This window comes from Schistocerca nitens, chromosome 9, assembly GCF_023898315.1.
Source record: "Schistocerca nitens isolate TAMUIC-IGC-003100 chromosome 9, iqSchNite1.1, whole genome shotgun sequence".
In the NCBI taxonomy this organism is placed as follows: domain Eukaryota; kingdom Metazoa; phylum Arthropoda; class Insecta; order Orthoptera; family Acrididae; genus Schistocerca; species Schistocerca nitens.
This window is the reverse complement of record NC_064622.1, coordinates 46187107-46202979: the sequence shown is the minus strand read 5'-3', so window position 1 is coordinate 46202979 and position 15873 is coordinate 46187107. Positions and strand designations below refer to the sequence as shown.

General features: G+C 43.4%; 1 protein-coding gene across 6 annotated transcripts in view; it reads right to left on the bottom strand.

The window, feature by feature from the left end:
* The window catches only part of LOC126203301 (myelin regulatory factor), a 345177-nt gene that overhangs the window by 96646 nt on the left and 232658 nt on the right, over nt 1-15873 (bottom strand). For all 6 annotated transcript variants that reach the window (XM_049937560.1, XM_049937558.1, XM_049937559.1 and 3 more), the window contains exon 3: nt 1907-2104. In XM_049937560.1, coding sequence (XP_049793517.1) covers nt 1907-2104 — 198 coding nt within the window. The remainder of the gene's footprint in view (nt 1-1906; nt 2105-15873) is intronic.

The window sequence follows — 15873 nt, the reverse complement described above, 5'->3', positions numbered from 1 at the left end:
TCTCATCTCCTACCTTCCAAACTTCACAGAAGCCCTCCTGTGAAACTTGCAGAACTAGCACTCCTAGGAGAAAGGATGTCGCGGAGACATGGCTTTGCCACAGCCTGGAGGATGTTTCCAGAATGAAATTTTCACTCTGCAGTGGAGTGTGCGGTGTTATGAAACTTCCTGGCAGGTTAAAACTGTGTGCTGGACTGAGACTTGAACTTCGGACCTTTGCCTTTCATGGTCAAGTGCTCTACCAACTTCTGTGAAGTTTGGAAGGTAGGAGATGAGGTACTGGTGGAAGTAAAGCTGTGAGGATGGGGCATGAGTTGTGCTTGGGTATCTCAGATGGTAGAGCAATTGCCCACGAAAGGCAAAGGTACGAGTTCGAGTCTTGGGCCGGCACACAGTTTTAATTTGACAGGAAGTTTCAATACGTAAACTTACGGTTCCTTCTGGCATCTGTTGAAATCTGCAGCTTCCATTAATTTTTGTTATATTCTGCTTCACTCCACACACACACACACACACACACACACACACACACACACACACACACACACACACACACACACCCTTCATATCCGCCTGTGGATCGTCCAGTACCTTGTGTATATGGTAACTGGTTATTATTTGTATGCTACCAGCACTTTTAACATCACAAAAATATACAAAGCACTTATCTATGTGAAGGCTTGTTATTGCACCATAAAAATGTTTCCAGTGGAGGTGGTATGACTTTGCTCTTCTCCAAGCTGAGGACTGACTCACTTAATCAGTAACAGAGGGAGCTATGGTTGACTAGGGAACATGAATGACTGTGCAGCATAACAATATTGCACATGCTGAGCTATGTCAGAGGTAAACTATGTTAAATGCAAGAAATCTCCACATATGTTCTTAGTCCTAGCAGTTAATAATGTGTTGCTGCATTAAAAATCAACATTAAATAAAGAAGATGCTGCTTATATTCGGTTCCTTACATAAATCCCAGAAAAAAATTTATTTTTGATGACAGAGAACTTCGTAATTTACATTACTGTATTTTCATTGTAGCTAATAGAAGGCAGAGAAGAAACTGGCTGTGATCGACTGCCGTATGTTATAGGGGGTGTAGCAGTCAGTAATTGTGATACATATGCATAACTGGAGGGGGAGGGGGGGGGGGGTTATCTGGAACTGTAAGTAGGCAAACGGTTCATTAATGGTAGAGCAAGCTAGTGGAAAACTTTCTGACAAGTAAATTTACATACAGAAGAGGCTTTAGTGATACATGGTAAACAAGTCCCATTCTACTGACCAATGTACAAATTAGCCAGACAAGTCAATATTTACTACTACATGTGGACAACAAAAGGAGACATAACCTGTCTTGTTTCCACTCTGAAGTATGTTAAACATTCTGCAATGGTTCTGGCAATAATATTGTGGTAGTCAGTGGGTACTGTGGTCCATGTGACAAGAATGGGGCTCATAAGGTCAATTAAATATTTTATGCAACCCTGTTAATTCACTTTGACCTATTCCATACAGGGAACTGTAGCTCCCAAGATGATAAGAAAGAAAGAAAGAAAATCCTATAAAAGTCCAACGCTGGTTTTGTTAATGTATCAGTGGTGCACTCCATCAACTTACAACTGATTCTGTGCATGCTATGTAAGTGTTGCTGTTAAACTTCCTTTGCAGTTTGTTTTTCCACACCTGCAACTCTCTTCACCAGTGAGTAAAATATACTTTAAAGATTAATTTAACTTGAACTTTTTGTTTGTTTGTCTTCACATGAATAATAATTTGGCCCCTTCCTCTTCCATTGCCTAGGATTTAAGTCTTCATAAAGCTCTCTGAAGAATGCATGAAGGTACGTCATAAAGTATGGAGCCACGGGCACTGTGAGTGTTCTCAAATGCAAGCTCATACTTACGGGTGGGCATAGGCTGCAAGTGGTGGAGGTGGAGGTGGTGGTTGCTGTTGTTGCTGCTGCTGCTGCTGGGGGGATGCAGGCACCCTCCTGCTGGGTGGTTGGTGTGAGGGGCTGCCACTGGGGTCTGCCACCGCCGCCGTTGCGGCCGCCAGCACCCTTTGCTGGCTGGCCTCCGGCGTCAGCATCTCCGTGAAGTAGCTGCAACAGGCGGACACAAACTTTAACACTTTGGCCTGCACAGATTCCTGCTGTCACAATGTATTGTACAAAACGTGACTAAAACAAGGAGGAAGCTTCCCTTTTCAGTGAACTAAACAACTGGCAGTGGTGCCTAATCACATTGGGGAACTTGAAACACGTAGCTCTGGGCAGGAGCATGTAGTGCAAGTGCGACTCAAGTTTAGAAGAATAGTTGGCCAAGCACTGGATAGATACAATACTGTACCAAGGTGATCCCCCTTTTTTTTTTTTTTTTTTTTTTTTTTACGATTCCTATGTGAGTGATACATAGAGGTAGTATGTTCCTGAAGTCATCATTTAAAGCCGGTTCATGAAACTTTGTTAACAGACATTCTTGGGGTAGTTTACGTCTATATTCAAGAGTCTTCCAGTTCAGGTCCTTCAGTATCTCTGTGACACTCTCCCACAGGTCAAACAAACCTGTGATCATTCATGCTGCCCTTCTTTGTATATGTCAAATACACCCTGTTAGTCCTATTTGGCATGGGTCTCACACACTTGAGCAATATTCTAGAACCAGTCACACAAGGGATTTGTCAACAGTCTCCTTTGTAGTCTGATTGCACTTCCCCAGTATTCTACCAATAACCTGAAGTCTATATTTGTTTCACACATAACTGAACCTATGATATCATTCCATTTCATATCCCTACAAAGCGTGACACCCAGGTATTTGTATGAGTTGGGCAATTCCAACAGTGACTCATTGATAGTATACTCATAGAATACTAGGCTACATTTTTTTCGTTTGGTGAACACACAATTTTACATTTTTGAACATTTAAAGCAAGTTGCGAGCCCTTGCACCACTTTGATATCAAGATCTGGCTGAATATTTATACAACTTCTTTCAAACAGCACTTCATCATAGATAAATGCAGCATCTGCAAAAAGTTTGAAGTTCCTGTTAATATGTCTGCAAGGTCATTAATACACAACATGAACAGCAAGGGTCCCAACACATATCACAAGAGGTACACCTTTTGGTTCTTTTACATCTGATGATGACTCTCGATCCAAGATAACATGCTGTGTCCCCCCTAGCAAAAAGTTCTCAATTCAGTCTCAAATTTCACTTGATACACCCCATGATCGTACTTCTGGAAACAAGTGTACGTATTGCACTGACAATGAATCAAATGTTTTTTCGGATTTCCAGAAACACTGCATCTATCTGGGTGCCTTGTGGGGACGTAGAACCACTGGTTGTTACCCTCAATAATATCGCTGCCCTACCGCAGCAAGAACAACTGTAACATTATATATAAGAAGATGGACATGTCCGAAAGAACAGATGCCTTCAGTGACATAGTAACTGTAACTTTGCCAGATCAGTTCTTTGTAGTATGCGCTCTATGCTACACTTATTGTGTATACGCTGTGAGAATAAAAGCATTGATTGTAAGTGACGGAAGTGCGAGTGATTATTTATCATTGTAATTACCACACCCGATCCCCACCATCTACCTTACAGCCTTAATCCAAAGCTTTCAGTACGTCATGTGAGAGTTATGTTTCACATGATCGATGTTTTCTGAATCCATACTGGTTGGCATTGAGGTCATTCTGTTCAAGATACCTCATTACGTTTGAGCTCAGAATATGGTCTAAGATTGTATAACAAATCGATGTCAGTATATAATGAATTTATGCAGTAATGAATGTCAATGTATAATGAAGATTAGCTTTCTTTGCTCCTCATACATTATGAATAGAGCCTCAGTTATTAATTGGAAGTTAGAGAAAAAGCGTTACAATTAAAATCTGAAAAATATCACATTCTTTCTTTGCATTTTCTTGCTTTCCTTCTAGATCTTAAGCTGCTTGTCATTTTCAGTTTGTCGGACCACTTTCTGTAAGCGCTGCATTACTGACATTGTCATAAAAATAGCCTCAAAGCTGTTTCGGTGTCTGGAAAAGCATCCTTTAACCCATACTTTTTAAAAGAACTCCAAAATACTTAAATTTCGTTAACCAACTCTCCTTTCCTATTTCATTAGAGAGACTTGATTATATGCATAATAAAAACCTTAAAATATGCATGAAAAAATGCTTAAAAATCATGAAAAATGTCGAAATGTGCAATATTAAGTAATAAAATAACATGGTAGTTACTGCGTGCCTTATAACTCAAAGTCGAACCTGTGTATATCAATTACGAGGAAGAGCGCCAGCCACGTGAAAAATCTGTACATTTAGAACGCTCATATCATTTACTGAATACTTTGTAGTAGAGATTAGGAAGGGGGCCTTTCTGGGATTATTTTCTAAAAATTTGCAAAATGGGGACGCATACTATGTTCCAAAAATTGTTCCTTCGTTGCTACTGTTGTCGGTAACAAGCGCATGCGATGCGATTGAGTCACAGCCAAACAATTGATATGTACAGGAGTAACTTCGAGATATATTGCACGCAGAGGGGGTGCTAAAAAACAGCGTTAACTTTTCATTAATACTATTGGTCCAAACCACCATTTACAATTCCAAAACATTTTTATAAGCACGACCGTTCTACATCAACTGCGGTAACTGGGCAGTATTTGAATTTGGGTGCCATGTTGGCACTTACTGTTTCTGGTAAAAGTTCACCCGTCTCATTAATAAAACTATCGATTTCGCACAAGGGTTTGAAGTCTGGGTTATTGTTTAAAATGTTTTCAAACTTTTCTTTAAGTTTTCTTAGGAATACCTCCGCCAATGAGGAGTTCACTAGAATAATTTTATTCATTAACTGAATAGATTCATTCAGCGCCAAACCTTGAGTTTCAATCTGTTTAATACTTGCACGTATACGGTTGAAATGAATGCTAATCACAGCAAGGTCTTTTTGAATACCGGAATCATTAAATACTTCCTTGCAGTGGCAAACCGCCAAAGCCTCTGCACTATCTAAGTCGTTTACTACCCCTCTAATGGCCTCGAAATGTTCACTGTAAAACAACACAGCTTCGACCCACGTATCTCAACGAGTTATTACTGGTTCGAGAGGTAAAAAGCACATTTGGTAGTTTTTCTTTGTAGGTCTTGATGCGAGCAGAGGCCTTGGAAACACTTTATTTGTGGAAGAAATCAGTTTATTTACATTCACATAAGTGGAACGTACTTCTTCAGCAATGTGATGTACTCCATGAGCAAAACAGGTCACATGAATCAAATTGGGTTAAAATACTCGGAGGGCTTTTCCTGCTTTCATCGTAATAAGGAGCAGCATCTGAAATAAAAACAAACACCCTTTCATCTGCAGAAGATTCTGGAAATATTTTTCTAAGAACCCCGTTCACAAATCTGGTGATCGTGGAATGATTTACTTTTTCAAGTTCTTTGAAGGTCGCTAAATAGGAAGAAGAAGTTTCTTCTTTTAAAGCACCAACAATTAAGCCTTAACTCACGAGGTGTGGTCAAATCTCCGAACTCGCTCTCCAAGGCCAGTTGTGGTGGATTGCTTCTTTACTCCTCCTCCAAGCCTACGATATTATGTCGGTTGCGTTATCGCCTTCTGTGTTTATTGTTGACAAGTGTTATTGATAGGTGTTGGAGTCTCCTAAACTGCGCCTAATGAAGTACGTACCTGTTTTCTTCAGTACGGTATCATATAGCTCAAAATGTGTTCACACGATTATGTCAGTTCTAAATTTCCCGAGTGTGATGAAATTTGTTAGTCGGTCTATGGAGGAAGGTGTCAGTGATACAGATCAATAAGTAAACGAAAAAGACGAACATTTTACATTAGCCAGAGCTCACAGTTCTGCTATCGAACAAAGGGATCTGTATCTTTCTTCAGTGAAATACTTAAAAGTGTCTGTTAAAATCGAATGCGTTCTGAGTGATGATAAGGAAAATCTAATTCCCACCAACCCATGGGAATTTGACAGAGTTTCTTTTTGTAGCTATCGGGAGGAATCTTTATGCACAAATTTAAACCCTGGAAATTAGTTCTATATGGATATTTATTTGCCACAGAGATTGTATAATTTTTCAGAATGTAAAATTCAGCACTCTGACAGTCCATTTATGTGTATTATTTAAAATAACCACACAAAATTATGCGCTTTTGTGTGATAAATAGTAAAATGCTGCAGGCTTTGTTTAGTGCAATAAAATAAACTAGAAGCATTTAAATAAGACTTAAATAATTGTGAAAATAAATGTTATATAGCATAGATTAAAAGTTTCATATGATGTTTGCCTTAAATCTCGGTTTAAACATAGGGGGCCGAGAGACCCCACCTCATGGTATACGTTACAGAAAAGTCACGTAGCGAGTTAAGGGTTAAATTTGCAATGTAACGGCCACTGAAATCCAAATAATGCTGTCCTTGGGTTCATTGCTTATTTCTTCCAGAACATTCACGAAAATTGTTGGTATTTAATATTCATCTGGTATATTTTGATTTAAGCAATATTTCCGCAGGATGCCTTTGAGGATAGGGTTTGTAAGTTTATGAAGAGCAATATTGCTTGCAATGAATGCTTCACCTAGATCTATGTTAAACCGACTTCTTTGGTTACCTTTGGTCAAATCCCTGCTACTGCAACTTGCTGTTACCAGAAGTTGTTGTCGAGATCCTTTCTTTTGCATTCCTGCGATATGGAGACTTGCCTTGACAAGCAGGTCTATTTGAATTATTTTTTTTTTTTGCACGAAAGGTTTTTCTCGCAAACTCGACGATATAACACAATTCCATCATATGTAAATGTTTCAGGATGGTCAGCTACCCACGACAGGACGTTTCTTTTTTCGGGCGACTTGGCGCACAACACGCTACACACTACACGTCGTAAACACGTTCAAGTATGTACATGTAAATAGAAAGCTAAACAGAAACAATGAACGTGCGCCTAAAAGCTTGCGTTGTTTAATTTAATTGTTGCCGACGCGTACGGTATGACAGAGGAGGGGATTAACCTGCTCCTCTTCTATAATGATTTCCCTAGGCAGTTGGCCTCTCGGTTAGCGATTGCAAGCAGTTCTAGGTCGCAGTCAATCTGTGAGACATCAAAACTAGATCGAGCCAGAGACCGCCCGTTTAAATTTTTAAAATATTGTAAATATAGAGCGAAAATATGCATAGCCACTAGTTTTTAGTTGAAATATGCAATAACCGGCGAAAAAGAGCCAAATATGCATATGCAACATGTGTGCGGTTGATTTTTGTGCCAAATATAGCTCTTTTGTATGCGGCACAAAAATCAGCTGCACTTTATTGAAGAAAAGATAGTTTTTCATTCGTATAGAACAACAACAAAGGATGTAATACATAAGTAAGTTGCAAAGGCGCCCACAATCGGGAGCAAGACTTCTCCCCCCCCCCCCCCCCCCCCGCAATTGCTTTCAGGTAAAGGAAATAACATAATGTAGTCAGGTGCTGTTCTTTCAAGAAAATGTTGTACGAGTCGGTATTACGTAGGTTTTTAACTAGGTCGTAACTGGAATTTTTTTATGGCTACTTACAAGTCCAGAATCTCAAAAATACCGTACTCCATACTAGGCAGATCTAGTACCCCCTCCCTACAAACTATCGTATGGGTGCCCATGGTAAGGCCAAGGGGTACTTCCAGTGATCTTAACATCAGATGACTGGGCACTGTAGTCGACGATCGGTGGCAAAGCCTACCTTTGTTTTCATTATAGTTTAACTTAGATGTAGTATATAGTCGTCTGCAGGCACAAAGGCTAACAACTTCTGTAATATTAGTAATTATCCACAGACGGATTATTCTTGATTTCTTTTACATTTACACACCAAATCGTACCAACCGAAATTTGGGAGCAGCATACGTAAAGGTTGGAGAGGCAAATAAATTACGTATCTCCTCTACATTTCTTTTTTCACGTCGCATCCCTCGTTCGTCCAAAGTTAGCAGAAATCGGCAAAAATCGGAAGTCTTCGGCCAAATAACGTATTTGTTTAAACATACCCTCGCAGAAGAATACTGTAACGAAGTAGCAGTAAGAACACCATTGTTAACCACGAGAGAGCTTTGTGGACAGCCGTAGGAGCCAAGCGCGGTGTTGCCACATAAGCCATATCAGCGAATGACACCGCTTCTGTAATAGTCTTTCCCTTAATGCGCTATTTATATAGACGACATGACACAGTACATACGATACTGTGCCATCAGCGTGCGTTTACAGTCAAAGGCCGAGGGAAAGGCATTCTCTTAGGCAGAAGGCAGGTACCCAAGGTCTAGCAGAAAGAACGTACCTCTCCCGGATAAATCTTATTCAGTTTTTCTTTCTTTTTTTTCTGGTCAGTTTTGCGTCCCCCCTGTGCCTTTGCCACTGGTTGGATGGATGGGGGGGAGGGGGGGGGGGCTACCTCGCCATCTCCTCAATACAGCCCTGAATGAATAGATGTGCACCAAAGGGAACAGATCAGTTAGTGATGGGAGGGACCTGCATGGTACAGAGTCTCTCTGGAGAAGCCTAAAGAAACATCGACTGCTACGCTGTAGGTGTAAGAAAAAAGCATAGGAGTTTGGACAGACGCTAAACAAAAAGCGTTTGTCTGTTAAAAGGCCAATGCATGAAGCATTCAACGAGTACCGCAGTAGCCTATCAACATGGATTCTGCGAACATCGGTCATGTGAAACCCAAGTCGCACTTTCTTCACATGACACCCTAAAAGCCTTGTATAAAGGCAATCAAATGGATGTACTGTTGCTTAACTTTCGAAAAGTACTTGAGTCAATAGAACACCAGGTCTTATTAACGTAAGTACTGACATTTGGGACAGTAGAGGAGATGTGGGACAGCAAAGGAAATTTGCGATAGGACCGATGATCTGTTGGTAGGGATGACGCATCAACGCATCGACGGGTGTAAAAGTAACTGTAGGTGTGCGCCTGGGAAGTCTGTTGGGACTCTTGCTGCCGATATTGTATACTAATGACCTGACACACAATACTGACCTCAGACATTTCGCATTCGATGTCTTCAACAATGAAGTACTACCCGGAAAAAATTGTACAAATATCCAATAAGATGTTAATAAAATTTTCAAGTTGTACAGAAGTGGCTATTTACTTTAAATGTAAAGAAATATAAAATTGTCCACTGCACGAAACGCAGAAACAGAGCAGACGTTTACGTACTTCGTGTTAAAGGTGCTATTGCTTTCGCAAAGGAAGACGTGTAGTTTAAAGTCACAAGAAGCTCCTGGTATGTGGTTGGAGATCACATCTCTAATTTATGTTTATCAGGTTCTCCTAACTTAAGTAAAGCGAACATGCTTCCACACCCTCTAGCGATACAGTTTATTTCTCTGCAACAAGCATGAAAAGCAGTTTGTAAGAAAAAAATGGTTCAAATGGCTCTGAGCACTATGGGACTTGACATCTTAGGTCATCAGTCGCCTAGAACTTAGAACTACTTAAACCTAACTAACCTAAGGACATCACACACATCCATGCCCGAGGCAGGACTCGAACCTGCGACTGTAGCGGTCGCGCGGTTCCAGACTGAAGCGCCTAGAACTGCTCAGCCACTTCGGCCAGCAGTTCGTAAGATGTGACCATTACTGCGACACGTTACTCAGTAACAAGCTTAACGAGTATGTTTCATTCAATGTGTACGAACCTGTTTACTTTTCATATTTTACAGTAACTCTTTGCGGTGTGCCTTTTCTGCTCTGCAGTTCTGATGATGGCTCTTTAGCAGCTGAACACGGTCAGCCTTGTTGTTAGCTTCTGCGATCAAGACAATTTGAATAAAAACACTGAAAACAATGCTTGAACGGCACAAAGGCTAACAACTTCTGTAATATTAGTAATTATCCACAGACGGATTATTCTTGATTTCTTTTACATTTACACACCAAATCGTACCAACCGAAATTTGGGAGCAGCATACGTAAAGGTTGGAGAGGCAAATAAATTACGTATCTCCTCTACATTTCTTTTTTCACGTCGCATCCCTCGTTCGTCCAAAGTTAGCAGAAATCGGCAAAAATCGGAAGTCTTCGGCCAAATAACAAATAACGGCCGGCAGTTCGTAAGATGTGACCATTACTGCGACACGTTACTCAGTAACAAGCTTAACGAGTATGTTTCATTCAATGTGTACGAACCTGTTTACTTTTCATATTTTACAGTAACTCTTTGCGGTGTGCCTTTTCTGCTCTGCAGTTCTGATGATGGCTCTTTAGCAGCTGAACACGGTCAGCCTTGTTGTTAGCTTCTGCGATCAAGACAATTTGAATAAAAACACTGAAAACAATGCTTGAACGGACGTTAATGACATACTGAGTACATATGAGGGATGGAAACACCACAAACACAGCACATTACCACGCCTAACGCGTCGTAGGAAAACCGTTGGCATTCAAAACAGCTTCTAGTCATCTCGAAATGCGTAAATAGAGGTCGTGTACGTTTTCCCAGGGAATATTACACTATTCTTCCTGTAAAATAGTGGCAAGTTCACGTAACGATGAACGAGTTGTATGAAGATTACGCACACTTATGTCCAAAGTAGACCACAAAGGCTCAATAAATATTGGGATCTGGTGTGTGCGGTGGCCAGGGAAGTTGAGACAATTCATCCTAACGCTCACAAAAGCAATCTGGACGATGTGAGCTGTGTGAACAGGGCCCTATCGCCCTAAAAACACACACCGTCTCTAATGACCTCAATGTCGACGGAACGTTAAACACTAATCTCCTCCTCCTCATACTCATTAGGAAACTAACATTCTACCTTGGGATGGTGCTGATCAGCCAAAATGGTCACATAATTCTTTTCAGTAGTGCGACCTTGCGAAGTAACGATAGGTCCCATCGAATACCACGATATGGCTGGCTAAATCGTCACAGAACCCCCGCCGTGTTTCGCTCTTGGGACGTAAACTCGGCCAGAAGTTGGCGACAGTCTAAGACAAGACACAGCCCACCAAAATGGCTTTCTTCCATAGCTCCGTAGTCCAGGTCTTATGGCTTCGGCACCACGTTTCCCTTTTACGGGCATTTGCATCCCTGACGAGTGGTTTTGCACTTGCAGCACGTCCTCTTAAATTTCGATCGACTCGCTGCGGCTAACTTCGTTACCGTCGCTCGCCTACGCCACTAGCCGCAAAGATGCGGTTGGACGCAAGGGAAGCAGGCTTTTCAGCCGCGCTGGAGCTACTTGTCGATGCGATGGGGAGCAACCGCGGCCGCCGACGACAGCCGAAGCGCGTATACAGCGGAAACAGAAGAACGTGCAGCGCTACAGAAGTGCCAGCAAATGGGGATCACTGCGAGTGTTTGCAAGAACGCCGTCGCCTGCTTGAAGTGCGCGGCAGCGCACGGCACTCGTTGCACCAAGTCACGTGGGGTGGCTAGCAGATGCGCGAACTGCGGCGGCTCACACGCCGCAAACTCGCGTAGCTGCGGCTATCTCAAAGGCTAGGCGCAAATTGAGACGCGTATAGCACGTGTGACGTGACACGACAGTACAGCGCGACACGCACGAGTCGCGCGGGTCCAGCGCATATTGCGACGCGTACACATACTTCGCACGCGCCGACTGTTGACGCTCTGCGCTGACAGAACCGAAGTGCGCGCAACCTGTTATCTTTCTCAAACGATTTTACACAAACTATTCACTGAAAAGATTTGATTTTTGCCTTACTTGTAGCGTTATATGTCAGCTTCGTGGCGAAGTGCCCATCATCTCGCTAATGACCATTCTTATTGTGATGTGCACATTTTAGTAAGACACTACGCAAAACTCAAAAGTTTGCAACGAAAATTAGTGGTCGCTATGATTTTGCGTTTGGTGCGTATTACACCATATGTTTCTGTGTATGGGGTTTAGCTAACATGTTGAATTTTTGTTTAGATTTGGGAGGAGGTCTCTATCTGCCTCCGATCTCGAGAAAATGGATACTCTGTAGCGCGCTCACTTCCGATCTCGCCCACGAGAATGAACTACTCGCAACATCTCTCATATCTCCTAAACCGCTCGAGACATCGAAACGAAAGTCTGGCGAATGATGGCACAGAAGGAGGAGAGTGTTTTGCCAATTCTTAAACACACGGAACTTTCTTATCTATGGCGATATATCAGTACTTATACATCCCTTTTTATTTATTTCATTTCAGTGACTAATTTTTTAAGTTATCGACAGCTAGCGAAACAAGAGCTTCTTAGTATGAAAATAAATATGAAATTTCGTCTTTCACGTTACTACAAACAGACATTATGAGGTCTTTCGTAAGCTATTGAGCTCTGTGATTGTCAATTACTTGTTCAATGAGGCCGGCGAGTGGCCGAGCGGTTCTAGGCGCTACAGTCTGGAACCGCGCGACCGCTACGGTCGCAGGTTCGAATCCTTCCTCGGGCATGGATGTGTGTGATGTCCTTAGGTTAGTTAGGTTTAAGTAGTTCTAAGTTCTAGGGGACTGATGACCTAGAAGTTAAGTCCCATAGTGCTCAGAGCCATTTGAACCATTTAAGATCATGTAGTCTTCTCGTGTGGCTATATTAAAATACGCGAGTGGCATCCCAAAGAAGTGATACATTATTTCAAAACAGAACCTCGCTAAAAGTCAGTTTCAGCCTCAAGATACAGAACCTACGACCTGCGTGCTGTTTTCTGCCCTGGGGACATCAACTTGAAGACAGCAGGTTAGTGAACTATAACAGAACCTTCGTATTCCACACAGTGCAGTGGAAACAAGTAGGCGCCTCACTTGTACTGCATGCACAGAACAAATGTGCTCAGCGACACGTCATCTGCAGTAATGCAGAGGAGGTAAAGAAGGATGATCGTTATTAACACCAACAATTAACTCATTTTTCCTTTCTTGCCGTAAAACACACACACACACATACACACACACACACACACACACACACACACACACACACACACTTGTGATTTAGCAGTTGTCGCTTTTCCGCTTTCCCTGTATACGGTGTAAACGATCGATACGGTGCCTCTTGAAACACCAGACGCTTTGGCTACCTTGGTGTCGGGAGCACCCTCAATTTTCCGACGTTCGAATTCACTTAACTCCGACATAATGCACTTACGACTACACACAATACTGTTCCTACCTCGACTGACACTTGCGACGCATTGAGGACATTCCACACCTGCCGTTCGCGGTCAAATACAAATGGCTCAAATGGCTCTGAGCACTATGGGACTCAACTGCTGAGGTCATCAGTCCCCTAGAACTTAGAACTAGTTAAACCTAACTAACCTAAGGACATCACAAACATCCATGCCCGAGGCAGGATTCGAACCTGCGACCGTAGCGGTTTTGCGGTTCCAGACTGCAGCGCCTTTAACCGCACGGCCACTTCGGCCGGCTAGGTCAAATACAACAGCGCAACCTACAGATATAGCTATCATCTGCATTTATGTTCAAGCATGCTTTTGTCGCAATGTTTCCATATTCTGGTCGAACCTCTGTGTTTCTAATTACACTGACGTGACGAAAGTCACGGGATACCCGCTAATATAGCGTCGGATCTCCATTTGCCTGGCGTAGTGTAGCATCTCAACGTGGCATGGACTCAACTTGTGAAACTTTGTGGTAGATTAAAACTGTGTGCCGGACCGAGACTCGAACTTGGGACCTTTGCCTTTCGCGGGCAAGTGCTCAAGAAGTAAAGCTGTGAGGACTGGGCATGAGTCGTGCTTGGGTAGCTCAGTTGGTAGAGTACTTGCCCGCGAGAGGCAAAGGTCCCGAGTTCGAGTCTCGGTCCGGCACACAGTTTTAATCTGCCAGGAAGTTTCGTATCAGCGCACACTCCGCTGCAGAGTGAAAACCTCATTCTGGACTCAACTAGTCTTTGGAAGTCCCTTGCAGAAGTATTGAGCCGCCCTGCCTCTATAGCCGCCCAAAATTGCGAAAGTGTTTGCGCCGCAGGATTTTGTGCACGAACTGACCTGTCGATTATGTCCTATAAATGTTTGATGGGATTCACGTCGGGCGATCTGGGTGGCCAACTCATTCGTCCGAACTGTCCAGAATGTCCTTCAAACCAATCGCGAACAAATGTGGACTGGTGACATTGCGCATTGTTATCCAGAAAAATGCCATCATTGTTTGGTAACATGATGGCCGTGGAAAATGGAAATGAGCGTACGGCAGTGTGGGCCTGGAGTCCTCCCCCATTCGGGAAAGTCCGGCCGCCGAGGGCAAGTACTTATTGCATTTGCCGCCACATTGGGCGACTTGCGCGTCGGAGATGGGGATGAAATGATGATGAGGACAACACAACACCTAGACCCTGAAAGGAGAAAATCTCCTGCCCTACCCGGGAATCAAACCCCGGGCCCCATGGCACAGCATTCCGTCGCGCAGACCACTAAGCTAACGGGGGCGGACATGAAGTCCGTGAACAGCTGCAGATGGTGTCGAATGGTTCAGTTGGACCAAAGGACCCAGTCCATTCCATGTAAACACAGTCCATACCATTATGGAGCCACCACCAACTTCCACAATGCTTTGCTGACTACTTGGATCTGCGCCGCACACGAACACTAACGTCTACTCTTACCAGCTGAAATCGGCACCGGCCTCGGTGGTTCAAATGGTTCGAATGGCTCTGAGCACTATGGGACTCAGCTGCTGAGGTCATAAGTCCCCTAGAACTTAGAACTACTTAAACCTAACTAACCTAAGGACAACACACACATCGATGCCCGAGGCAGGATTCGAACCTGCGACCGTAGCGGTCGCGCGGTTCCAGACTGTAGCGCCAGAACCGCTCGGCCACCAGCGGCCGGCCCGGCCTCGGTGGCCGAGCGGTTCTAGGCGCAGGTTCGAATCCTGCCTCGGGCATGGATATGTGTGATATCCATAGGTTAGTTAGGTTTAAGTAGTTCTAAGTTCTAGGGGACTGATGTCCTCAGAAGTTAAGTACCATAGTGCTCAGAGCCATTTGAACCATTTAGAAATCGGCACTGATCTGACCAGGTCAAGGTTTTCCAGTCGTCTAGGGCCAAACCAATATGGTCACGAGCCCAGAAGAGGCGCTTCTAGCGATGTCGAGGTTTCAGCAAAGGCACTCGTGTCGGTCGTCTGTTGCCAAAGCCCACCAACGCCAAATTCCGCCGCAATGTCCTAACGGATACGTTCGTGACACGTCCCGCATTCGTTTCTCCGATTAGTTCACGCGGTGTTGCTTGTCTGCTAGCACTGACATCTCTACGCAGACGCCGCTGCTCTCGGTCGTTAAGTGACGGCCGTCGGCCACTGTGTTGTCCGTGGTGAGAGGTAGTGCCTGAAATTTGTGGATCTCGGAATACTGAATTCCCTTACGATCTCCGAAATGGAATGCCCTATGCGTCCAGTATCAACTAATCATTCCGCGTTCAAAGTCTATTAATTCCGTTGTGCAAACGTAGCCAAGTCGTAAACATTTCGACGTACAAATCACAGCTCCGCCGATGCCCTACCCTTTCATACCTTGTGTACGCCATACTAGCGCCACCTGTATACAGGGTGGTCCATTGATCGTCACCGGGCCAAATATCTCACGGAATAAGCGTCAAACGAAAAAACTACAAAGAACGAAACTCGTCTAGCTTGAAGGGGGAAACCAGATGGCGCTATGGTTGGCCCGCTAGATGGCGCTGCCATAGGTCAAACGGATATCAACTGCGTTTTTTAAAACAGGAACCCTCGTTTTTATTACATATTCGAGTAGTAAGCAAGGAAATATGAATGTTTTAGTTGGACCACTTTTTTCGCTTTGTGATAGATGGCGCTGTAATAGTCACAAACA